The sequence below is a fragment of the Vulpes lagopus genome, chromosome 11 (assembly GCF_018345385.1).
Source record: "Vulpes lagopus strain Blue_001 chromosome 11, ASM1834538v1, whole genome shotgun sequence".
Taxonomy (NCBI): Eukaryota; Metazoa; Chordata; class Mammalia; order Carnivora; family Canidae; genus Vulpes; species Vulpes lagopus.
The window spans coordinates 47,599,181-47,623,158 of NC_054834.1; the positions used below are offsets into that span (position 1 = coordinate 47,599,181).

At 52.7% G+C, this 23,978-nt stretch overlaps 1 protein-coding gene across 1 annotated transcript; it reads left to right on the plus strand.

Annotated features, from left to right (window-relative positions):
- The first annotated feature begins 4,471 nt into the window (after positions 1 to 4,471).
- NUAK2 (NUAK family kinase 2) lies at positions 4,472 to 22,959 on the plus strand. The gene is made up of 7 exons (XM_041723205.1): positions 4,472 to 4,759; positions 14,048 to 14,168; positions 16,960 to 17,111; positions 17,468 to 17,533; positions 19,431 to 19,550; positions 19,999 to 20,131; positions 20,800 to 22,959. Exons 1-7 carry the CDS (start codon positions 4,514 to 4,516, stop codon positions 21,855 to 21,857), a joined length of 1,896 nt encoding a protein of 631 aa, XP_041579139.1. The 5' UTR covers positions 4,472 to 4,513; the 3' UTR covers positions 21,858 to 22,959.
- Positions 22,960 to 23,978: the final 1,019 nt, after the last annotated feature.

Genomic DNA, 23,978 nt, shown 5'->3' on the forward strand with positions numbered 1-23,978 from the left:
TCCAGAGAGTGCTTGGCTGGCCCTTCTATACCCTCCTGCCTGCCTCCTCCCCCTGCCCCCCACACACTCAGTATCTCCTCCCCTCACCCACCTCCACCCCATCCCTGAAGGCCTTTCCTCACACTTCTCCCTATAACAACCCTCCCTCAAGGCCCTGAGCCAGAGTAAGACCTGTCCTTTCAGCCTCACAGGGCACATTGTACTTCTCTTGAGGGCTTCCTACTTCTGCCTAGGGTTATATGATACATTGTGCATTTATCTCATTTTCCTTACTAAACTGTGTACTTCATGAGAGCAGAGAGCTAATTCTTGGTCACCCTTCAAGGCTCATCTTAGATTTTTTTTTTCCAGAAGAAATGCTTTAATTACCCCACACCCCCAAAACATGGCTTTGGTGTCCCTCATCTGCCCTCCTACCAGCACCCTTCTCTCCACACCTGACATCATCCTTACTCTGACCACATTAACATCAGATTTTACTAGCACAGAGCCACACAGGTACACATGCCCACAGGTTGTGAACTGTGTAGGAAAAGGGACAGATGCTTGTTTCCAATTGCTTGCCTGATGTGGCCCAAAGAATAGTTATCCCCAGAGCCCTTCAGACAGCAATCAGTGATGGACGAAGGGGTGTGGTGACAGGCTTCCCCTGCCCCAGAGGGAATGGTGGGGCAGGCAGGATTGATGTGGCCCAGCTCGGCCCAGCTCTCCAGCCACATCCAGGCACGTGACCCAAAAATGCTTTAAAATCTGCAGCAGCCAAGGCCCCCAACATAATCAGATTCCCTGTCAGGAATTCTCACTCTGCTGTGACAGACCAAGTCGCCCTTTAAAGAATCTGAGAGTTGAGTTTCGGCAATGAGGCTCATTTCCGAGTCACAAGGTGTTCTGGCTCTGTCTGACTCTATGTCTGCTTCCTTTGCCCATCTCTGTGGACAGACAGCAGCCAGGTCCACTCACCACTACTGTCTCATGGTCCCTCAGGGGCCACCAGGCTGCACCTGGCTGGAACAGGGCAGATTTCTTTTCTCTGGGCTCTTTGATCATGCATGGCTGGCCCTCTATGTAGGGATTCACATTCTGATCAAAGGAAGCTAAAGTGAGGTGGGGAAGGCCCAGGAGACACAAGAGATCGACCCCCCATGGCCAGGGCCAGTTCAGGTGGTGATGGAGGGAAATCAATTCACTTTAGTCCTTTTTTTTTTTTAATTAAGATTTTATTTCTTTATTCATGAGAGAGAGAGAGAGAGAGAGAGAGAGAGGCAGAGACACAAGCAGAGGGAGAAGCAGGCTCCATGCAGGGAGCCCGATGCGGGACTCTATCCAGGGTCTCCAGGATCAGGCCCTGGGCTGAAGGCGGCGCTAAACCGCTGAGCCACCTGGGCTGCCCTCACTTTAGTCTTTGAATTCCATTGCACAAACATTCCTTTGGCTCACAAGCATCTACTTTTTTTAAGATTTTATTTATTTATTTAAGAGAGAGGGAGAAAGCAGGAATGGGAGGAGGGGGAGAGGAAGAAGCAGGTTCCTTGCTGAGCAGGGAGCCCAATGTGGGGCTCAATTCCAGGACTCTGGGATCATGACCTGAGCCAAAGGCAGATGCTTCACCGACTGAGCCACCCAGGTGGCCCTCACAAGCATCTACTGAGCACCTTTTCTGTGCCTAACAATGCACTAGCAGTATAGGGGGTATCTGGAAGAATTTATAGGAGTCTAGATTGAGCCCGAAAGGGAATCTTATGCTCATCTGTATAATTCTTTCATCTTATTTATGAGGAGATGTTGATTCATCTGGCTGTCTCCTATCCTTCAGGTCCCAGGCTAAAAGGCTCTGTCTGCTGGAAGCTGCCCCTGACTGACCTCCTCCTACTGGGCCTAGGGGCTCCCTCCTGTTATATAGCCGGAGGGCATTCCATTCCCCCATCTTAAAGAGGTCTTCCTTTGTCTAGGATTTGCTAATTTTTTTCTCACTACACTGAGAATTCTCTGAGGGCAGAGACCATGTCCATCTCATCACCATCATGTATATCCATAGGCCTAGCACCTAGAGGGCACCAGTATTTCCAGAGTGAGTAAGTGATGGGTAAAAGGCCACAGAACTGGTTGGTGTCAGCAGAACTAGAAATCAGGGCCCTGTGCTTGCTCTAATACTACCCATGCTTCATCTTAAAAACCCTATTCCATCTGGATGGCCTCAGCTAGCTGAGCCCCAGGACAGATGCAGATCTCAGGGGAGAAAGGAAATAGCTGGTCAAGGGAACCTGGGCCTCATTCTATTTTGGCAGATGACTCAGAGCAAGGAGGGAGGCTGGTAGAGAGAAGAGCACCAAATTGGCTACCTCCTGTGGCCCTCCAGATCTGGGAAAGGGAGGTTGGTTTCCTGCCTAAGTAGATCCTCTCCAGCTACAAAAGAAGCATTCTCCATCCCTAACTCACATTAGACAGGATCAAAGCATCAGTGGAAGTAGGAAAGTGGGCAGACACTAAACACAAAATCCAGTCACTGGGGATGGAGTCCTTCTTGATCTTCAGCATGCTCTGAATATACACCAGGAGACCCAATCCTTCAGGGGTGGGGTGGGGGCCTGAATCCCAGATCTGTCAGTTTCTCACCAGTTGTACGGCCTTTGACAAAATAAGACCCACTTCAAAAAATTGGATTAGCATGAAGATTCAAGGAGAAATGTGGGCAGCCCAGGTGGCTCAGGGGTTTAGCGCCGCCTTCAGCCCAGGGCGTGATCCTAGAGACCCAGGATTGAGTCCCACGTCAGGCTCCCTGCATGGAGCCTGCTTTTCTCTCTGCCTGTGTCTCTGCCACCCCCCTCTGTGTATCTCTCATGAATAAATAAATAAAATTTTTTTTAAAAAAAGGAGAAATGTGGGATCCCTGGGTGGCGCAGCGGTTTGGCGCCTGCCTTTGGCCCAGGGCGCGATCCTGGAGACCCGGGATCGAATCCCACATCAGGCTCCCGGTGCATGGAGCCTGCTTCTCCCTCTGCCTGTGTCTCTGCCTCTCTCTCTTTCTCTCTGTATGACTATCATAAATAAATAAAATAAAAATTAAAAAAAATAAAAAAATAAAAAAGGAGAAATGTCTCTTTCTCCCTAGTATACTTCACATTTAGAGGAAGGAGGAGAGCCTACGGATATTCTCATTTCATTCTCAATGACACTCAGAATGGGGCGGATTTTAGACCTAGTGCTCCAGGCCTTACATACCAAGCCAAACCTCATGACTTACCACCAGCCCTCCTGGTTCTGAAATCACTTACCACCAGCCCTCCTGGTTCTGAAATCACAGAGAGAAAAGCTTTGAATGGACAGCTATATACAGATTTAGGGAACACAAGTGAAATAATAGGAGAGTGTAATGTGTTTTTTTTTTTTTCTTAATTTTATTTACTTATTCATGAGAGACACAGAGAGCGAGAGAGAGAGAGAGACAGACACAGGCAGGGGGAGAAACAGGCTCCTCCATGCAGGGAGCCTGACGTGGGACTCGATCCTGGGTCTTCAAGATCACACCCCAGGCTGAAGGCAGTGCTAAACCACTGAGCCACCCGGGCTGCCCTGCCATGAGTTTTCTAATGAATGAATATTTTCCTTTGTCTTGCTCCACCTCCTTCCAATACTTCACAAATTCCACTACATCCTGAGGGGCCACTCAATCCTAGAAGCCTTCTTTGATGAAGAGGTAAGACTTGGGCAGCCCAAGTGGCTCAGCAGTTTAGTGCCGCCTGCAGCCCAGGGTGTGATCCTGGAGACCAGGGATTGAGTCCCACCCACCTGGGGCTCCTTGCATGGAGCCTGCTCCTCCCTCTGCCTCTGTCTGTTTCTCTCTCTCTCTGTCTCTCATGAATAAATGAATAAATAAATAAAATCTTTTTTTTTTTTAAGAAGAACTTTCCAGGACCACGTTTCTGGGATCCAGTTAAGATAGTTCTAACTGAAAACAGGTGCACTCAGAATCCTAGGACAGCTCTCCGCTAGCCCTCCCACCTGGCTGGCATCTGCCTCCTCCATCCCACTCCATTCCCCCTCGCCCCCCTTGTGGTCTGAAAGAAGCGCTCAAGTGACTTCATAGATTTTGGCTGCAGAGATGCAAATCAGTCCGGATGCAGAAATACTTTGGTGACCTCTAGTTCTGTCAGATTGCCCCTGGATAACAGGGAACACAGTACACTGGAAGGACAACAGGTGGCTCTCACCAGGACAGATGCACTCGGAGGCAGGGCCCCTCAAAGGTTCCGGACCTCAGCAGTAGCCAAGCAGCCAAGCAGCCTCCACTGGTGTCTCCTACGCGGGAGTCTTGTTCCCCTGGGGCCCGGGGTCGCGGCCCGCGACAGCTTCTCGGGGCGGGCGAGGGGAGGAGTCGGGGCTCGGCGGCGAGCCGGCCAATGGGCGCGCGGGGGCGTGGCCAGCCCGGCTCGGGGCGTTCATAACTCCCGGGCGGCGGCTCTGCCCCGTGCCCGAGCGCCAGCTCTCCCGCGCGGCCGCTCCCCCTCCGCGCGCCATGGAGCCGCTGGCCTGCCCCCGGCGCCCCGGCCCCGCTCCCTCGGCCGCCTCCGCGCTGGCCGCCGGGCTTGCCCGGCCCCTGGTCGACGGGCTCATCAAGTCGCCCAAGCCCCAGATGAAGAAGCAGGCGGTCAAGCGGCACCACCACAAGCACAACCTGCGCCACCGCTACGAGTTCCTCGAGACCCTGGGCAAGGGCACCTACGGGAAGGTGAAGAAGGCGCGGGAGAGCTCGGGGCGCTTGGTAAGCGCGGCTCGGGCCGTGGGGGATGCAGCTGGGCCGGGGCCAGGGCCCCCCGGGGGGCTGGTGCCAGCAGTCAGCCGCGGCCCACCCCGGGTGATGGGGCCGGCGGCGGGACCTGCAGCGCCCCGAGCCCCAGCACTAGCCGGCACGCGATGACTGCCCGGCTCGGGGGGCGGGAGGCGCACGCTTGGGGCCGGGGGCCGAGAGGACGCGTAGTGGCCTGTCTGGAGATGACAGGACTCCCCACAGAAGAGGAGACTCGAGTTGAATTTTGCTCGGAGCCTGCCGTCCCAAAGAGTGGAACGGGAAGAGAAAGTAGAAGGTGCCTGATCTTAGGATGCGTTTAGTAAATGGGTGTGTGCTTGGATGGACGTGCGAGGTCCAGTTCCTCAATTCCGGTCTCATAACCTGGCAGTCCAGCCTGCTCTGAGTATCTGCACGGCCGCGGGGGATGGAGATGGGCTTGACACTTAGGTCCTTTCCAGCTCTAAAATTGGCTCCAAGTTTCATTAGGATGCGGTTTTTATTCTAGGAAACGTGAAACCAGGATCTAGTGCAAAGTCTACCGTGTCCCAAGATACCTTTGGGTTTGGGACCTTTTCAGAAACATGTCTAGTTAATGTGGGGGGGGGGGGCGGGAGATGGTAGTAATGATAGTGGTAGTGGTAGGAATCTGTGAGACCTTGAGCAATTTATTTTATCTCTATACTCAGTTTCCCTTTCTGCAGAACTGAAAAAAAAAAAAAAAAAAAAAAAAACAACCTACAGCCCCCCTCCCAAGCTGCTATGAGGATTGAATAAGATATAAATGTGAATTTTTTTAAAACATTTTTTTTATTTATTCATGAGAGACACAAGCAGAGGGTGAAGCAGGCTCCACGCAGGGAGCCCGATGTGAGACTCGATCCCGGGTCTCCAGGATCACGCCCTGAGCCAAAGGCAGGCGCTAAACCACTGAGCCGACTGGGCTGCCCTATAAGTGTGAATTTAAATTGATCCTGATACGTAGAAGCTGCAGTGAGAACCCCTATTTATATCTGGAAAGGCAAACCCTGAAAAGGTAGCAAGTCTGCCAAAAGTTAGTTAACAGATTTGCAGTTCATGTCCATAGGAATCACCTAGGGAGCTTCTTTTGAAATACATGTTCTCCGGCTCCACATCCAGAGGATTTTATTCTACAGGTCTAGGATGGCGCCAGATAACCTGCATTTTAATAAGCTTTTTAGGGCAGATGCTCTAGGGACTGTTTTGCCAAATTCAGTCAAGTGCTGTTTAGGAGACGTGCTTGTGTATATTTGTGTGTGTGTCCATGGTTTACCGCTGTGGGAGCGGTCGCCTCCCCTGATTGTTCACTTTTGCAGTCAGTAACTGGTTTGAAATTCAAGAGATCATTTCATTGGTGAAGGAGTGTGGATGCTGGAGAAAGGGACTGGATTATGGCTCATCAACAGGGCCGAGTATGTTTTTCCTGCTAAGGCCTGGCACTGTCCCCAGCTGTCTGCTGCCAGGTTACGGCCATGGGGCAATCATGTACTTCCTGGCTTTCCTTTCTTTCTCTTTCTATAAAGTGTGAGGGCCCAGTGAGCCTCCAGGCTTGAGACCACTGGGCTCTGGCTTTGTTAGGGCTTAGCTGCAAAATAGCATGTGTCTCTTGGAGGACATACTGGGTTGCGGGGCTGGGGTGGTCCAGAAACTGGGAAACTGAGATTGAAGCTGAGATCCCATCAGACTCTTGACCTGGGTCACTGTGTGTTTGTGTGTGTGTGTGTGTGTGTGTGTGTAAGAGAGAGAAAGATCTCATTGATTCTGGAGTGAGATAAAGTAGCTTTCAGTTTTCAAACCTCAGTGGCTGTAGGCAGGGATTCCAGCTCTTATTACATCAGAACAGAGAGAATTCAGAAGGTACTCCCTGGCCTCCTGCCTCTCGCTGTGTGCAGGGAGCCAAGGTCAGTAGGCATGGGGCTTGCCCCAAACCACCCTGATCCACAGACTACCCTGTACCTCTGCTGAGAACTTTCTCAGTGTCTTTTTCCTCCTTGGAGAGTAGCTGCCTGCTGGGCTCATGGTTTCTCGGTTCTGGAGAGGACTCCTCTTCCTTACCCCACCCCCACTCCTGCCTCTTCACTGTCCTCCCTTAAGAGAGGCTGACCGGGTACCCCAGGATCCTCTGTAAGGGAGAGGGGTGTGAGGATGGCCCATGACATCCCTCCAAAGGAACTGAGGTTGTTGGTAGGGGCTAGATGCAGATGAAAGCCCCCTTTGGGGGACTCCCATCCCAATATCCTCTCTACCTCTCTAGTACATTTCTGCTTCCCAACCTGCCTACATGAGATTAGCAGGAGCCAGATGGGACTGTCCGAAGGGAGGGGCACGTGGGCAGACTAATGGCTACTCCAGGAGGGCATCAAAGGAAAAACAAATATTTGCTCTGGATCTTCTGGTCTCTCCGAGTACATTCCTGGGATCCAAATGACACTTCCTCTTGTGACTTTCCCAGCTCCCCAGACAACCTCTCCTCTCAAAAGAAAAACACCTGCTGGGGTCCCTGGGATGGTAGAGTCCACCAAAGCCTTTGGGACAATCTGTATGGCTATCTTCTCTCCAAGTGGTGCCGTGAGCAGCATTAGGGGAGTCCAAGTGGATAGTGATCTGCTTCTGTGTCTTCTATATGTCGGACTGCTGCATGGGATGTGGAAACATTTGAACATGACCAAGATGGTCTGATCCCTTCACTGACAGATGGGAAAACTGAGGCTCAGAGAGAGGATAGGACTTGTCCTGTGGCTGGTTAGTGGCATGCCTGCCATGTAGGCTCCTGACTTGACCACCCCAGGCTGTGGATGACCAATACTGAGTCTTGGACTGGGAGTTGGCCATGAGCTGAGCCCAGGCTTGCCTCTGTGTGCTTTGTCATTCCAACAACTAGCACAGGCTGCCTTTCCCAAAGCTCCAGGCAGTGCTGAGGGTGGGAAGAGTCACTGGGAACCAACTCCCACCCCCACACATGCTGACTATGTTGAGGGATCCTGGTTGGGTGAACTACACTACCTACATTCCTGGTTTTTACCTCGTCAGGAAGGCCGTGTAGCCCAGAGTCAGACAGTCAGGGTTCCAGTTCAGACTATTGCTTACCAGTTTTGTGACCTCTGTGTATCTCTGTTTCCTCCTATTTTGGTGAAGGAATTGGACCCGAGAGTGGGCATTATAATAATTCTTACCTTGTAGGGTTCTCGGAGGATCACATAAGATCGTATAGGTAAAGTACTCAGTACAGGAGTTATTGTGGTGTTATTACCCCAGCAAGGCTGGTTTTGGCTCTAGGCCCTACCCTCTCCTGGGGTACCCCATTCTGGGTCTGTGCTGCCCTGAGGAAGAGAATGGGTTGTGCTGAGCTTCCCTAAACCAAACCATTTTGGTCTTTGCTTTTTTCAAAGTCCTAGTCTCTACTCTGGCTCCTGCTCCAGAGAAGGACTCCACCTGGCCAGCCACCAAAGGCCTCTTCTGCTTACGCTGCCCTCTCAGCCCCGACTACACCTGCCTGCTCAGCAGCAGGGAGGGAGTCTCCGGCTGCAGGCGACTCTTGTCCTTGGGCTGCTGCCAAACCACACAAGAGGGCTGGGCCAGGAAACTCTTTGCCCGGCAACCTGGCGAGTGGGCAGGAGCAGGGCTAGGAGGGGGCGGGCACAGCATGAGGTTTAAGGGAAGCAGCTCAGGCTTCCCCTCCTTCCCAGCGCCCATTCCTGCTCCCTGCCTGGGTCTCTGGTGGGCCTGGTGGGATGGTGCACCGCCCACAGACCCATCCCCCATCCCCACTTGGCCCAGGATAGCCTAGGCCAGCCGAATCTCTCCATTATCTAAATGGGTCATCCTCCGGCTCCTTGCCCCGCCTCCCAGATGGCAGCTGCTCCGTGAAAGGCCAGAGAGGAGTCAAGGATCTTGGCTCCAACTCCTGGTGATAGCTATGACCAGAGATGCCCAGCTGGCACCCTGTCTCCTGGGACCTGAAACCAGTACCTCTAGATCTTCTTTTTTTTAAGACCCTCTGCTGTCCTCTCCTGAGTCGGGATTATTCCTGATCTGAGTTCCTGCAGGGAGGCAGCGTTTAGGCAATTGAGCCCCAACACTCATCTCCCCGATGCATTTGTGTATCGCTAAGTGGGACAGGGTGGCTGGTGGTACTGCACAGCCTGGCCCAAAGCAGAGGGTGAGGCATTCCCCTGGGCAGAGGTGGGAGGCAGGGAGTTGGAGGCAGGGCAAGGCATCTGCAAGAACTTTTGTCTTCTGAGATGGCAGCTTCTGCAGGCAACACCCTTCCATCTTGGTTCTGCCTTGGTGTGTCAGGGAGCCTTAGAGGTCGGTGTACCTTTCTGGAGTTCTTCAGTATTTTCCATTTGCAAAATGGGATGGGGAATTAGTCCTGCTGTCTTTGCAAAATGAGCCAGCATCTATAGGACTTTTACCCAAGCAGGTTAACATAGACGTAGCACAGCACCTCCAAACAAGCCCACTACAACGATCTTTGGCCAGCACATTCCTGGCATAGTAGCCAGTGACCCACTTCTGAAGAAGCTCAGTAGAAAATGCTAGAGTTTGGAAGGGAGCTTAGGGACCTGGTGTATAAATTCGTGAATGGTTCCTTTCTTTCTGACCTTTGCACAAACCTTTCTCTCTGCTTATAATGCCCTTTGTGCTCCTCCCAGCTTACCCCCTTTGGCTTGGCAAGCCCTACTCATCCTTCAAGATCTAAACTGAAGTTTTCTCCCAGAGATGGTTTTCCCTGCTCCCACAGGCAAAGAGCGCTCTCATCAGCACTCCTGGAGTGCCTGGGCAGGCAGGCACCTCCGCTGTCCTGTTCATCGCACTAGACTATGGCAGATTTAATTGCCAGTCTTCTTAGCCAACAGAGGACCTTGGTGCCGGACTATCCATTCTTTGTCTAAATCTCCAACACCAGGCACATAGTAGGTGTTCAGCAGATATTTGAAGAATTAATGCCCTTTTACTTTTCAGATGAGGGCATTAAAACTAGCCACAGCAGTTATCCAGATCATTTAAGTGGCTGGTCATGAGTTGCATGGTTCCATAGGGACAAATAAGAAGCAAATACCTGGCTCTTGACACCCATGCCACTGATCCAGCATTCACATTTACATTCTCACAAAATTGTTGCGCCTGTGTGTCCTGTTCCCACCGAGAAGTAGTAATATAACATATTACTTAAACCTGGTTACTTTGGAAATATAAAAGGGGCTCTATTTTTTTAATTGGGATGAGCTTTATTTTTTTTTTTTTTTTAAGATTTTATTTTTTTGGCGCCTGGGTGGCTCAATGTTTGAGCATCTGCCTTTGGCTCAGGTCATGGTCCTGGGGTCCTGGGATCAAGTTCTGCATCAGGCTCCCTGCAGGGAGCCTGCTTCTCCCTCTGCTTATGTCTCTGCCTCTCTTGGTATGCAGTGTCTCATGAATAAATGGATAAAATCTTTTTTAAAAATATTTTATTTATTTTAGAGATAGCACAAGTAGGGGGAGGGGCAGAGGGAGAGAGAATCTCAAGCAGACTCTCTGTTGAGCAGGAAGCCTATCAAGGGGCTTGATCTCATGACCCCTGAGATCATGATCTGAGCCAAAATCTAGAGTCAGATGCTTAACTGACTGAGCCACCCAGGCGCCCCTAAAGGGGGCTCTATTAATAATTATACCAAGATTGTTTCTAGACATGTGGCCTTCCTACCTCTGGTGATCCATTCGATAATTGTTACCCTTCACCTTGGCTCTAGTTAACATAGTTTAATTCTAGAGAATGGTTGCCCAACTAACTTGCAGATGAGAACAAAGTTTCCCTCAAATTAGTCCTTGTAACTGAGGTTGGCTCTCCACCCATACCTGAGAAGAAGGGCAGAAAATCTTATCTGGGCACTCATCCCATCAGTCAGGGGATCAGCCCGATGACTTAGCCAATTACTTTTTCGTGATTGTGTTCACCAGTAAGCAGTTCTTGAATGCTTTCTGTATGCTGAGCTGCTTCTAGGCCTGAGCTCTTTCTGCATTTTCTTTACTTTGACACACTGGCCAGTAGATGGCTAAGGGCAGGAATAGGCTGGGGTACAGTGGCCCAGCCCCACCAGGGCAGTGACACATAGTTCTTCTTGTAGGTCACCTGCTTAGAGACTAGTGGAGGCCTAATGACATAACTTGTTTCCTTCATAGGAAGTGCCAGCCAACTGTTATTTCCTAGGACCTAATGTGGATAACTTGAGGTAGGGAGGATGTTGGGTTTGGGGAGGGTCCTTGACCTAGCCCCCTGAGGCCAGAATGTGAGCTTTCAGGAAGAGGGAATCGTTCACTGAGGATTAACAATCCTGACATGGAATCCTAGGCTTCTAGAGTTGAAAGAAATGAATCTCGGGGTTCAACTTAATGTACTCTCTACCCACCTAGGGACTCCTAGCATTGCTCAGAGCTCCTTTTTCGGAACCTTATTTCTTTTGGACTTTGTTAGACTCTCCCCTAAGCCTGTGATGCTTCATCTCCTCGTTGTATAGGTTTGTGTGTACGCAGTGGTAATATGCCTAGTTTTTGCATATATGTGCATCTTAAGCTCTCACTATTTCTGTTCCATCATCTTCTGGGTCTATGATTTATATATGATCTTTTTTATTTATTTATTTTTTTTACTATTAACACAATGCTTGTGGCCTTTTATCTGAAGAGCTCATAGGACTTTATCTATTGTCTGATTTTTAAAACAAAGGATTTTAGAAAAGTACGACTCCATAAAATCTCCCCTTCGAGGAGAGAAAGGGGTGTGGAGACAGGAGTACGCAAGATTGCAAGATTGATGCTGCAAGTAGAATCCTTGTAGCTGGAGAAGGATTCAAGCCCTTTCCTCCCCATCCCCCTCCACTCCCCCAGCCCCAGACTGCCCCCCACCCCCAACGCCCCCCCTGGTCCTCAGATTCTAAGCCAGGGATTTTTCTGTTTAGCTCATCAGGGTGGTTTGGAGCAGAAGGGCAGGCGGGTCATGAAGAAATCCCCTGAGGTGCAGGCCTCTCCCCATCCTGTCCCCTGCAGCTGCAGTGTGGGCCTCTCCAGCATCTTGGGGAGGAGGCTCCATGGTGACAGGTCCCTCCTGCTGCCTTTGTCCCCCCTGCCCTGCTCCAGGAGGGCACAGGAGCCGGGCCTCCCCTCTTTCAAGGATGCAGCTCCAGGGGCGGAGCGGGGCGGAGGGCACGCCATCACCGCCCGTTGCCGGGGTGACCGGGCCCAGCCATTGTGAGCAGCTCCCCTTATGGGATTAAGGCTGTTCCGCATTCTTGTCCGGTGGGGAGCGCAGGCCTGCGTGGCGCGGTCCCTGTGAGCCGGAAGCCATTGTCTGCCTCCAGAGCCCTGTGAAAGGGTGGATTAGAGGCCCCTCCCCTGGAGCTGTGGTCCCCCCTCTTTGAACCTTGAGGAGAGGCAAACCCTCCTGGGAAACTGTGTGAAGAGTTGATCTCAGTCTGGGCCTTCAGATTCTTTTACCATGTATCCACCTCCCCTGAAGAGGAAATCTTGAATCTACCATTCGTGTCCTTGGACAGGACTGGTCAGGGACTGGCTGGCCCTGCAGCACCCTGCCCACCCCGCCCACTCCTCAGAGCCCCCCATCCCCTCACTTGTATGGCTCATCCAGGGCATCGGAGCAGGAAAGTACCTCACATCTCTTCCTTAAGCCTGTTTTTGCACAGAAAAGACAATCGAGGCTCCAGGAGGGGGTGGGACTTGCTCCTGGGGACAGTGACAGAGTCCAGAGGAGGAGGACCCAGGTCCCCCAACTCCCCCAGGCTGTGTATTCTGCACATGCCCGAAAGGCCCATGTCCCTCTCTAATTTCTCCTGAGTGGGATGGGGCCGAGAAAGCACTGGGGCTCCTGGGGTCTGAGAGTTCTGTTTACTGGTGGTGACATCTTGACAAGTTTTTCATTTCCTGTTGCCTCACCCCACCCTTCCTGAACCCACTGCACTTCCCCCCGCCCCCCCTGCCCCCCCCACCTACCTTCCCCTCCCCCTAGGCTAGATTCTTATATCGTGTTTTCACCTTTGCAGCCAACCAGGCTTTGAAGGCTTTGAAAGCCCCAAGGACTCTGTCTGGTTGTTTGTTTGTTGCTAGGAGAGGGACATTCCTTACCTAGACTGAAAGACTGGTGTTGGTTTTTGTTTCATAATTTTGTTGTATGGTAAAAATATATACAATATATAATTCATCACTTTAACTATTTTATTTTATTTTTAAAGATTTTATTTATTCATTCATGAGAGACACACAGAGAGAGGCAGAGACATAGGCAGAGGGAGAAGCAGGATCCCTGCGGGGACTCAATCCCAGAACCCCAGGACCACACCCTGAGCCTAAGGCAGATGCTCTACCACTGAGCTACTCAGGCATCCCTAACCATTTTAAACATACAGTTCAGTGACGAACAGTGACGTATTAGGTACATTCACAATGTGGTGATTTCCAAAATCTTTTCATCAGCCTGCACAGAAGCTCAGCACACCTAGACAATGGCTCCGTACCCTGCCACCCCCATGTCCACCACCCTCCACCCTGGGAGTCGCTGTTCTACTTTCTGTCCTGTGCCTATCTGGGGTACCTCCTATAAGGAGAACCACACATCCATACTTGTGTGTCTGGCTTATTTCCCTCAGCGTGATGCTTGCAAAGTTCATTCACGTTAGTGCTGGTTGGACCATGACAACTTTGAGCAGGTCATCAAACCTCAGAGGGTACTGGTTTTCTCACTTCTCAGTGAGGATGGGGAAACTTTCTGGGCCTACCTGTCAGGGTGGTTGGGAGGCCGATGTGTTTACTGTTGCAGCAGTGCTTATTCGGTGCCCACTGCGTGCCAGGCACTATGGGTGGCATCAGGGATCCCATGCTGAGCAAACCAGGCCGACCCTTGTCCTCTTGCTGTAGAATGGCAAGTTTGCTTTGTAAGTCATAAAGCATTGGCCTCACAAATGCAGGTTGTACCTTCCTGGTTCATCTGTGTACTCTGAGTAAGGTCAGTGGCCCATAGTCCTTCCTGCTGTGTGGACTGTGCCTGACCTGAGTGAGCATCTTCTCTAGAGATGGTGCTCTCCATCCTCTTGGTCACCTACCCTGGGGAGGGACAGACTGGTTTCTCTGGGTGCACACTGTGGACTTTGTAGCAGCCGCAGGTGGCTGGGCTCCAAACTCCCAGAGTATCCTTAAGGATGCCTTCACCTGCTAGACCTTTCTCTCCTCATCTCCTGCATTCTCTGTTCCCAGGTGGCCATAAAGTCAATCCGGAAAGACAAAATCAAAGATGAGCAAGACCTGATGCACATCCGGCGAGAGATAGAGATCATGTCGTCACTCAACCATCCCCACATCATTGCCATCCATGAAGGTATAGAGGCAGGGCATTCGAAGCAGAGAAAGAGAGAGAGAGAGAGAGAGTGTAGGAGCAGTCAGAATACAAGTGAAAAGGATACAGGCTTTAGAGTTAGACAAAAGGATTTGAAACTTAGCTATAAGACTTTGGGCAACTAATTTAACTAGGCTCCGGGTAGGCCTCAGTTCCTCATTTGCAAAATGGCACAATCTCACCTCCGTCATAGGGCAGTTGCAAAGATCAAATTAAATGTCATGGAGTATCCAGCTCATGGGAGAAACCGAACGGACGGTAGGCTTTCTTGTTGTCATTGTTAGGTTTTCTATAATTGAACACTACCCTCCCCACCGCAGTGAGATCCTCAGCATTCTGGGGGAGGTTGGCACATAGAGACCTGCACCTGTCTCAGGTGCATGGATGATCTTCATAGGTCCCAAGAGCCAGGCCTCCTACAGTCTGATCTGTACACTGAATCATTCCTGCCATGGGGCTGGCTCCTACCTTTCCTTACCTTTCTTAGGCTCTTGTTGCTCTGACATCGGTGCTGGCTTCCCACCCCCATCTGCCCTGTTCCCTGTGACCCAGACAACAAAGTGAGCAAGAGAGGGTGACAAGGGGAAGTGGGGGAGCACTCTCCCACACACATCTGTCTGCTCTCAGCCTTTACATAATACCAGTTAGATGGGAAACAGGGGTAGCAGTAGCAGCAAGAGGGAGGGAAGGAGGCCTGTGGCTCTGCCCTCTGTCTGAATATTCCTGGTGGGAAGGAAAAGAGAAGTCTTTCTTGGGTTCTGTCCACAGGAAGACTAAGGGCAGAGCCAGTGATGTGGCCCCGTGGCCTGAGCCTATCCCGTAAGAAGCCCAGGCAGGTGGCTGAGAAGGCTAATTGTATCTCTGGGTTTCCCCCAGGGAAGAGTGGGTGATGACAGAGGATTGGCTAAGCCAGGTTGAGCTTGGTGATTGGGCAGATAGAGAGACTGTGTGAATTCTCCCCCACACCCATACCTCCAGCTACGTCTGGGAACTGAGTCTTGAAGCTTAGGCTGTGGATTCTCCTGCACCTCAGATTCCACAGTTGTAGGGGTGTCACAGTTCCTATGTGACCGGCAGCACCACCTCCCCATCCATCCCTAGCCTGCCAGTCATCAGGAGATACGGATTGGGGGGCCGGGGGTGGGGGGGGGACTCCAGTTTTAGGAACACAACAGCTCTCCAGAGTGTACTCTGGCCAGCTGACCTCCAGTGTCATGGCACAAAGGTGACATGTGCCCTACAGACATCTGGAGGGCCACAGGTATAGGATCTCACCTGGGGGGAATCCCTGGGTGGTGCAGCGGTTTGGCGCCTGCCTTTGGCTCAGGGCGCGATCCTGGAGACCCGGGATCGAATCCCACATCGGGCTCCCGGTGCATGGAGCCTGCTTCTCCCTCTGCCTGTGTTTCTGTCTCTCTCTCTCTCTCTCTCTCTCTCTCTGTGACTATCATAAATAAATAAAAATTTAAAAAAAAATAAAAATAAAAATAAAGGATCTCACCTGGGTACCCCCCAAGGAGACTGGGCCACCATGTGTCAAGGCACTGCTTGTGTGGGAGAGAAAAGAGCACTGTCCTCCTGGCCATGTATCCAATAGCCTGGCACCTGGGATTCCTCCGGGGAGAAGCCTCCTCTCTCAGCTCCTTCTCCCAGGCTAGATAGCAATAGCTCTGGGGCTGGCTGAGCAAGCCCAACTCCTAGGACTCCTTTGACACAAAGATGCAATGTCATGGATGTACGTGTCCTGACACACACACAAAGCCAGAGGGCCAGTTTGATGAACTAGTCCTTCCCTAGCTTTCCAGGCGGCTAGAGCCAGGACAAAGCCTGAATGGCACATGAGCTGGGATGGGCTCATTGCCAGGAAGCCAAAGATGCTGAGGGTAGTAGATCTCTATCTCAGCTTTCCATGGTACTGTATAGTTTACAAACCACATTCATCTACCTTTATCCCTCTACTGATCCTTCAGGCAAACATTATTATGGACACTATTTCCAAATCTGTACACCGAGGATGCTGATCATAAATATACCAGTGGGCTCCACTTATGAGAACTTGCTGGTGTGTCAGCCTCTATACCAGCTTGCTTAGCCAGCCCCAGAGCTATCACTGACTTTTATCTATTTCTTACCCAGCCCTGCTGGGTCAGTGCCCATTATATTCCACTCTGATGTATCCGGAAGAGATTTGCCCACAGTCACAAGGCATAAAAGTACCAGATTCCGAACCAGAGAACCTGAATTGTCATTTTTGCCCATCCACTGATGTCCCTGTCTTCCTGGGAATTTGCAGGCTGGTTTTAAGAATTCTCAAAAGGCTGTGGCACCTGGTGGCTCACCAGTTAAGCATCTGATTCTTGATTTCGGCTCAGGTCATGATCTCAGGGTCACAAGATCGAGTCCCGTGTCAGGCTCTTCACTCAGCATGGAGTCTGCTTGTTCCTCCTCCTTCGCTCCTCTCCCTGTTCCTGTGTACATGTGCTCACTCACTCTCTCTCTGAAATAGATAGAGAGATAGAATCCTCAAAAGCCTGAACTTTTCAAAGAGAGGGAGGATAAGCCAGTTCCCTTGGCCTTACCTCATGGCTTCTGGAAGATGATGGGAGCCTCACAAGCCCTTTCCCTGACATTACTTGCCAACTGACCCATCCCATTAGCAGATGTCCCTGCAGCAAGGTCCTGTCTGATTTGGGGCCAAGGAGGAGTGTGTGACCCCCGGAGGGGAGCAGTGTACTCTGGAAGGGCCTGACATTCCCACCTGGTTCTGCCCCAGTGTTTGAGAATAGCAGCAAGATTGTGATCGTCATGGAGTACGCCAGCCGGGGTGACCTGTATGACTACATCAGCGAGCGGCAGCGGCTCAGTGAGCAGGACGCCCGCCATTTCTTCCGACAGATCGTCTCTGCTGTGCGCTACTGCCACCAGGTGAGTGCCCTCCTGCCCAGCCCTGTTCTGAGGGGTGGTCCCACGGGCTCTGGGACTCCTAGCACCAGAGAGATTCCGTGACCTGTCCAGGATCCCCTAGGGAGACCAAGCAGAGGCAAAACTCAATCTGGACTCTGGGCCTTGTGGGTGTTGGTGTCTCTGGCTGTGGCTCCTAGGGGTGGAAGGCCCCATGATCTGTCGCACTCTGTTCTGATGAAATGGGTATTCCCAGCGTTCCCATGTTCCCCCAACTTGGCCCCTTTTGTGTTCATCTCACTTTCCAGACTAGGCCTTCATGTCCTCCTGTCCCTCTTGGTGACCTCCCCCTGATGCCCTTTCCTTGTTCCCTCTTTCAGAATGGGATTGTCCACCGAGATCTCAAGCTAGAGAACATCCTCTTAGATGCCAATGGAAATATTAAGGTGAGCCTCGCTTCTTATTTCCCACAACCCCCTACCCCACCACAGCCTTTCTGCCCTGTTTCCTAGCCAAGTGCTTATCTTTAAGTGCTTAGGAGATTCCAAAAGGGTTGAGCAAAGGCTCAGACTTAAATGTTGGTACCAATAGGGAACTGAGCCATCATCCTTTCCAGACCTTGTTTTTATGGATGAAAAACTGCGACCTCAAGATAAGAAGTGGCTTACCCAAGGTCCAATGGCAAGGGAGTGGTTGAGTCTAGGCTATAACCAAGGTGTGCTGATTCCCCAGCCATTGCTCTTGACATCACAGGTTGACAGGAATCCAGATCTAGGGTCAGCTCCTGCACACAACCTTGGGACTGGCAGGGAGAGAGGGCCATGGCCTGAGTTCTCCCCACCTGCCCACATGCACATAGGTGCACATTAATCTGCCACCATTTGGTAGTTCCTTGGCACTTTTCCCCATAGACCAAGCACCCCAGCACCAGCTTTCTGCCTCCCACAGCAGAATTCCCATGCCTAAGCAGTGAAGCTTAGGTCTACGAGATGTATGCTGTTGGGATAAACTCAGATCTCAGGGCTGGAAGCAGGAGAAACGACCAGGGCTGGCCCCTGCAGGTGCCGGGAAGGCTCTGACCCTATACTCGGACACTCCTCAGAATCTTCCTGAACCCAGCACACAGTCCCTTCCCTTGAGTGGCCCTTGAACTCATGCTCTGAAGCACGCCAGCACTGAGTTAATTCCCTTTACCTGGCCAATTCCCAGAGCAGGTGGGGCTTTCTTTGATGCTAAGCAGGGGGAGGGTAGGGGAGCCAGAGCCAGGAAACTCACATAACCAGACAGGCACGAACTTTCCCATCTGAAACAATAATCTGTCTCTTTATGAGCTTCAAATGGTAACTGCTTGATAAGAGGCCATAAAACCATAAACGAAGGAGCCCAGGGTTTCATAAACATCCCTTCTCCACCCTGGACACACATGACCCTCTGCTGGGGGTGAAGAGGCAGGGAGCAGTAGGGCATTGGCCTTTGCTTCCATCTGAGGATAATTAGGGGAAAGGGTCTCTCTGGGGAGTGAGAAGATAGGCTTAGGGCCTCTCAAGCCCTTAGTATCAGATGGGTCAGGGGGTCCTGAAAGAAGTTTCCTTCTTCTGGGCTCTAACCACAGCCCTGATCTTTGTTCTGACTTCACTATTGCTTCTTAGCTATACTGGGGTGACCCCAGATTTCTGCCCAGCTATGGGCAGAGATGAGCCCTTTGCTAGGAAAGGCAGGCCAAACCTTGCACAATCATCAGTAATGGGACTGGCTTGTTTCTGAGGGCCATAGTGTTGGCATGAGAGATCAATTCTCTCCTTATGTCTGCTAGACCCTTCCTTCAGTCACTAAGTGTCTACTGAGTCCAATCCCTGGGTCACACCTGTGCTAAGAGCTGCAGCAGGGGTGGGAGCAGAAGGAGGTGAGCACGAGGACTTACTGATATGGTAATATGAGGAGGGAGAACTGATGAGCAGAGCCTATAGCCGGCCTTTGGAAACTGGAGGACTTTGTGGGAAAAGGAGGTCTCATGGGATGTGGGCTTGCCGGGTCAGGAGGATGCTTATAGGCAGGAGAATGCATCCCTGGAGAGGGGCCCAGCATGAGCAGAGGGGCCTGGGGAACAATGAGGACCCTGGAGCCTGCACACACCTGGGCAGTCCTCACTGACCCAACCTCTGAAAGGCTCACTCTTGCAGGGCCTGAGCTGTGTTGTCAGTGCCACGGGGGGTGGGGGTCATGACACTCTTTCCTCCTGTGAGGGCCTGGGTTCCCCTTGGATCTGGAGGGGGGTTTGCTGAGAGCTGCAGAACAATCCAGGCCTCGGCATAACCCCTGCCTGTGTTTGACCCAATTCTACAGATCGCAGACTTCGGCCTCTCCAACCTCTACCACCAGGGCAAGTTCCTGCAGACGTTCTGCGGGAGCCCCCTGTACGCCTCGCCGGAGATTGTCAATGGGAAGCCCTACACAGGCCCAGAGGTGCGTGTCTGCTCTCCACCCACAGTCTGCCTCCACCACCGGCTATGGTTCTAGATTTTCTCAGAGAGGTGGGCTAGTTTTCCAGTTATTGCCTTTTCCAGAGCACAAAACTCAGCTACCACCCTTCACACAAAAGTAGTGACTTGCCAGGTCCTAGCAAGTTAAGTCATCCTAAGGAAGGGATGCCCTAAGGAAGGGATGACCTCAGAGCTGCTCTGTTTGTGGCTGCCCCTCCTCCAGGGCAATGAACAACACCTCTCCTCATGGACTTCAGTCTCTTTTATAGTTCGGCCTCTTTGCTCCTGGGTCCTAGAGGGAGGTGGTCCTCAGATGGCTCCTGAGTTCACCAGCGTATACCTCTTTCTTCTCTGGTGTTGTTGGAAGCCCCTCCAGCCTGTGGCATTCAGGAATCCGTGCTGACCATCCTTCTCTCTCCCTCCCTTGCTAGGTGGACAGCTGGTCCTTGGGGGTCCTTCTGTACATCCTGGTGCATGGCACCATGCCCTTTGACGGGCAGGACCATAAGACACTCGTGAGACAGATCAGCAATGGGTCCTACCGGGAGCCACCTAAACCCTCTGGTGAGTGAGCAGTGTGGGTGCTTTGTCCTCCCCACTCTCTCCCCCCCGTGTGTCCTTCCCTCATTCCTGAGATGGGAACCAACCAGGGGCAGGGATGGGAAGAGCGCTACCCCCTCCTGCTATGCCCCCTGTCTCCAGGATCCGTGACCTCCGAGAGGGGAAGTGGGATCCCTTCCCTCCGGTTTGGGTATGGGCATGCTGCTTCATACTTGGGAAGTGTTTCTGATGGTTTACCTTGGATCTTTGCTGCAGTAACCTCATTCCCTAGTGCTTTAGGGCTCATCCTTGGAAGTCTCTTCCTCCTTTCAGATTGGGTGGAGAAGGCAGGAAGAAGGGTGTGAGAACCTTGGCTACTCTAGAGCACAGTGCCTGCCCTCAGGGTTACATTTCAGTAAAGAGAAGAATACACTAACTTGCAGCAAGACTAAGGAAGGGGCCCTGTCCCAAGGGGCTGAGGGATGGAGAAGAAACAGGCAGTCAATCCCAGAAAGCTGGAGGCCGTGGGGAGCCAGCCTGGCTGTGGCCCGTGCAGAACCCAGAAGGGACTGGACGTGTCTGACACAGGAGTGTACAGCCCTAGCCCAGCTCAGGGTGAACTGGTGAGAGGGCCTGCAGGGTGCCTGTTCTCCAGGCTACCAATCTGAAGCACCCCCGTCTTTCTCTTCCAGATGCCTGTGGCCTGATTCGGTGGCTATTAATGGTGAACCCCACCCGCCGGGCCACCCTGGAGGATGTGGCCAGCCACTGGTGGGTAAACTGGGGCTATGCCACCCGTGTGGGGGAGCACGAGGCTCCGCTCGAAGGAGGGCCCCCTGGCAGCGACTCCGGCCGGGCCTCCGTGGCCGACTGGCTCCGGCGGTCCTCCCGGCCTCTCCTGGAGAACGGGGCCAAGGTCTGCAGCTTCTTTAAGCAGCACACGCCCGGAGCGAGCACCACCCCCGGCCTGGAGCGCCAGCATTCACTGAAGAAGTCCCGCAAAGAGAATGACATGGCCCAGTCTCTCCAGGGGGACCCAGCTGACGACCCCTCCATTCGCCCTGGCAGGGGCAACCTCAAGCTGCCAAAGAGCATCCTCAAGAAGAAGGCACCAACTGTGGAAGGGGCAAGGGGAGACCCTGAGCCTGGCCCAGGCCCCATGGACCCAGGACAGGCTGCCCCCCTGCTCCCCAAGAAGGGCATCCTCAAGAAGCCTCGGCAGCGGGAATCTGGCTACTACTCCTCTCCTGAACCCAGTGAGTCTGGGGAGCTCCTAGACGCAGGAGATGTGTTCATGAGTGCGGACTCCGAGGAGCAGAAGCCCCCCCAAGTCTCGGGGCTGCCCCTCCATCGCAAAGGCATCCTCAAACACAATGGCAAGTTCTCCTGCACAGCCCTGGAGCTCCCGACCCCCTCCACCTTCGGCTCCCTGGATGAACTCGCCTCCCCTCACCCGCTGGCCCGGGCCAGCCACCCCTCAGGAGCTATGAGTGAGGACAGCATCCTGTCTTCTGAGTCCTTCGACCAGCTGGACTTGCCCCAACGGCTCCCTGAGCCTGTGCTGCGGGGCTGTGTGTCCGTGGACAACCTTATGGGGCTTGAGGAGCCCCCGGCAGAGGGCCCTGGAAGCAGGGGCCTGAGGCGCTGGTGGAGGGAGTCCCTGGGGGATAGCTGCTTTTCCCTGACAGACTGCCAGGAGGTGACGGAGGCCTACCGCCAAGCCCTGGGGGTCAGCTCAAAGCTCAGCTGAGGGGGGAGGGGGCACTGCCCCACCCCAGGCAGGTTCTAAAATGCAGCTGGCTGCACCCTGAGGGGAAACTGCCACCAGCCCCACCTCCCAGTGGGAGACCAGCCTTCTGGCCAAGAAGACTGAGGTGGTTTGCAGTTGAACCCTAGAGAGGGCTGGATGGGCAGTGGACAAATAAAGCACATGGAAGGTTCCAGGTCTTCTACCCTGTGAAACAGAGAAGATAGTAAAGGGGAAGCTAACAGAGAGAGAGTGGAGGGGAAGGCCTGGGGCCTGTTCAGATTACCCCCTTCCTTGTTCACACAAGGGCCACAGAGGTCAGGAAAGAGCGTCCTCTCTGTGCCAGTCTCCTTTCTTGCAGTAAGTTTTGTGCATGGTGACTTCCTGCCAAGGCGAGGATGGAAGATCTTCATGTACAGGTCCCATCCCCACCTACCATTAGAACTGGAATGCAGCACCCCCAGTGTGCCTGGGGTGTCCTGGGAGTGGTTTCCTCCCGGATACCCTTCCTTCTTTATCTCAAAGGTTGTGTTCTCTTACTGTTGTCTCCTCAAAGGTTCTCTCCCCTTTCCCATCCTTCAAACCTGGCCCAAGCCTCCTGGACTCGCTGCTAGGAATCTAAAAGACTTGAAAAGGCTCAGGCTGCTGCTAATGAACTTCATCTCACCTGGCCCAGATTCCCCTGGAGCTCACCTTGGACCTCGAAGATGCTAAACTTCTCTGGCCTCCAAGCTGCTCCTGCTACTGAGAATGGGTAGTTCTACTGCCCGGGCTTTTAGGACCCTGGAATGCCGTTATTTATTTTTTATGTGTTCAGCTCTCTGTCTTTAAAAAAGTGAATCTAGCTGTTTTCAATAATGTGAATACTATGTTCTGGAATATCCACTGTGACGTCTACATTTTGTGAACAAGGAGATCTTTTGCAATGATTCCCTACCGATCAGGGAAAGGGGGAGTGGGTATCAATCCACATGTCCCACTGCAGTCAAGAGGGCGTGTCTCTGGCTCCCTGGCTCGGTGCCCTGACTCTGTCTATCTGATGGTCCCTTGTCCTTTGCGGTTCCAAAAAGAACCGCTCCATTAAAACCAGAACTGTGACTGGAAATTGGCCTCTGTTCTGCTCGGGCAGGTGGGGTCAGGGTTTTGAGCCTTCTCTTAACCCACACTCCCCCTGAGCTGTCACAAGTGGGACTTGGAGCACCTGCTCCTTAAAAACAAAACACAACTACAACAATAAACCCAGCTCTTGGCTCCCAAAGGCTCCCGTGCTAGAGCCAGGGGCAGTTCTGGCCCGTTAAGCACACAGGTGGGAGAGCCCCATGGAGTTTCCCAGTTTGCTCTTCAGCCTTTAGCACAAAAGCAGAGCTGGGTTTAGTGTATTATACGGCCCAGCCCCTGCCCTCCCTCATCTCCCACCCCTCCCCCCAGCCATCTCTGTCCCCTGCAGCTTGAAGACAGCCCCCCTGCCTTTCTTCTCTCCCGCCAAAGAAATCCCCTTTCTCCCATTGCTGGGCAGCTGCTACCCCTTTGGGCCCTCACCACCCGCCTCCTCCAGGAAGTAAAAAATGTTTGGAATGCCTCCCCCCCACCCTCCCGCCCCATAAACCAGCCGTCTCAGCCCCCTGCGGAGCATTCCCCAAACGCCAGCTTCATTGAGAAACTCCCAGGCTCCGAAGGCCAGGATGAAAGGGAGGATGAGGACAAAGTGCAGGCCGGCAGCCGGCTGGCTCCGGCTCAGAGCTGGCTCCCTCCCCCACGCCCTCCCCGCAGCTGGCACCAGTGCACCGCCCTCCCGCAGCTCAGCCCTAGTCCCGGCCAGCTCCTCGGCACACCTGCCCTCCTGCCGGCGGTCCATGCCTGCCGGGGTAGAGCATCTGGTCCTTCGCTCCTCCCTGCATCTAGGCGTCAGGTGCAGTCTCAGACTATGCGAAAGAAGTGAGAGCAAACAAGAAGTTGCATAGGCTGCAACTGGGGTATTTCAGAGGTCCAGAAAAATAGGGAGGGTCTTTATCCTTAAAAAGCATAGAATTCCACCAGAGAGCTGGCTGTGCGCACTTAGCCATTCAACTCTAGAGTCAAGCCCTATTGTGTGCTAAGCTCTGTGGAAGACTAAGCGAGTTGCTC

Coding starts and splice junctions, on each gene's coding strand:
- NUAK2 (XM_041723205.1), top strand. CDS start 4,514: ATGGAGCCGCTGGCCTGCCCCCGGCGCCCCGGCCCCGCTCCCTCGGCC. Junction 17,534..19,430: donor ATGCCAATGGAAATATTAAG/GTGAGCCTCGCT, acceptor CCAATTCTACAG/ATCGCAGACTTCGGCCTCTC. Junction 19,551..19,998: donor AGCCCTACACAGGCCCAGAG/GTGCGTGTCTGC, acceptor CTCCCTTGCTAG/GTGGACAGCTGGTCCTTGGG.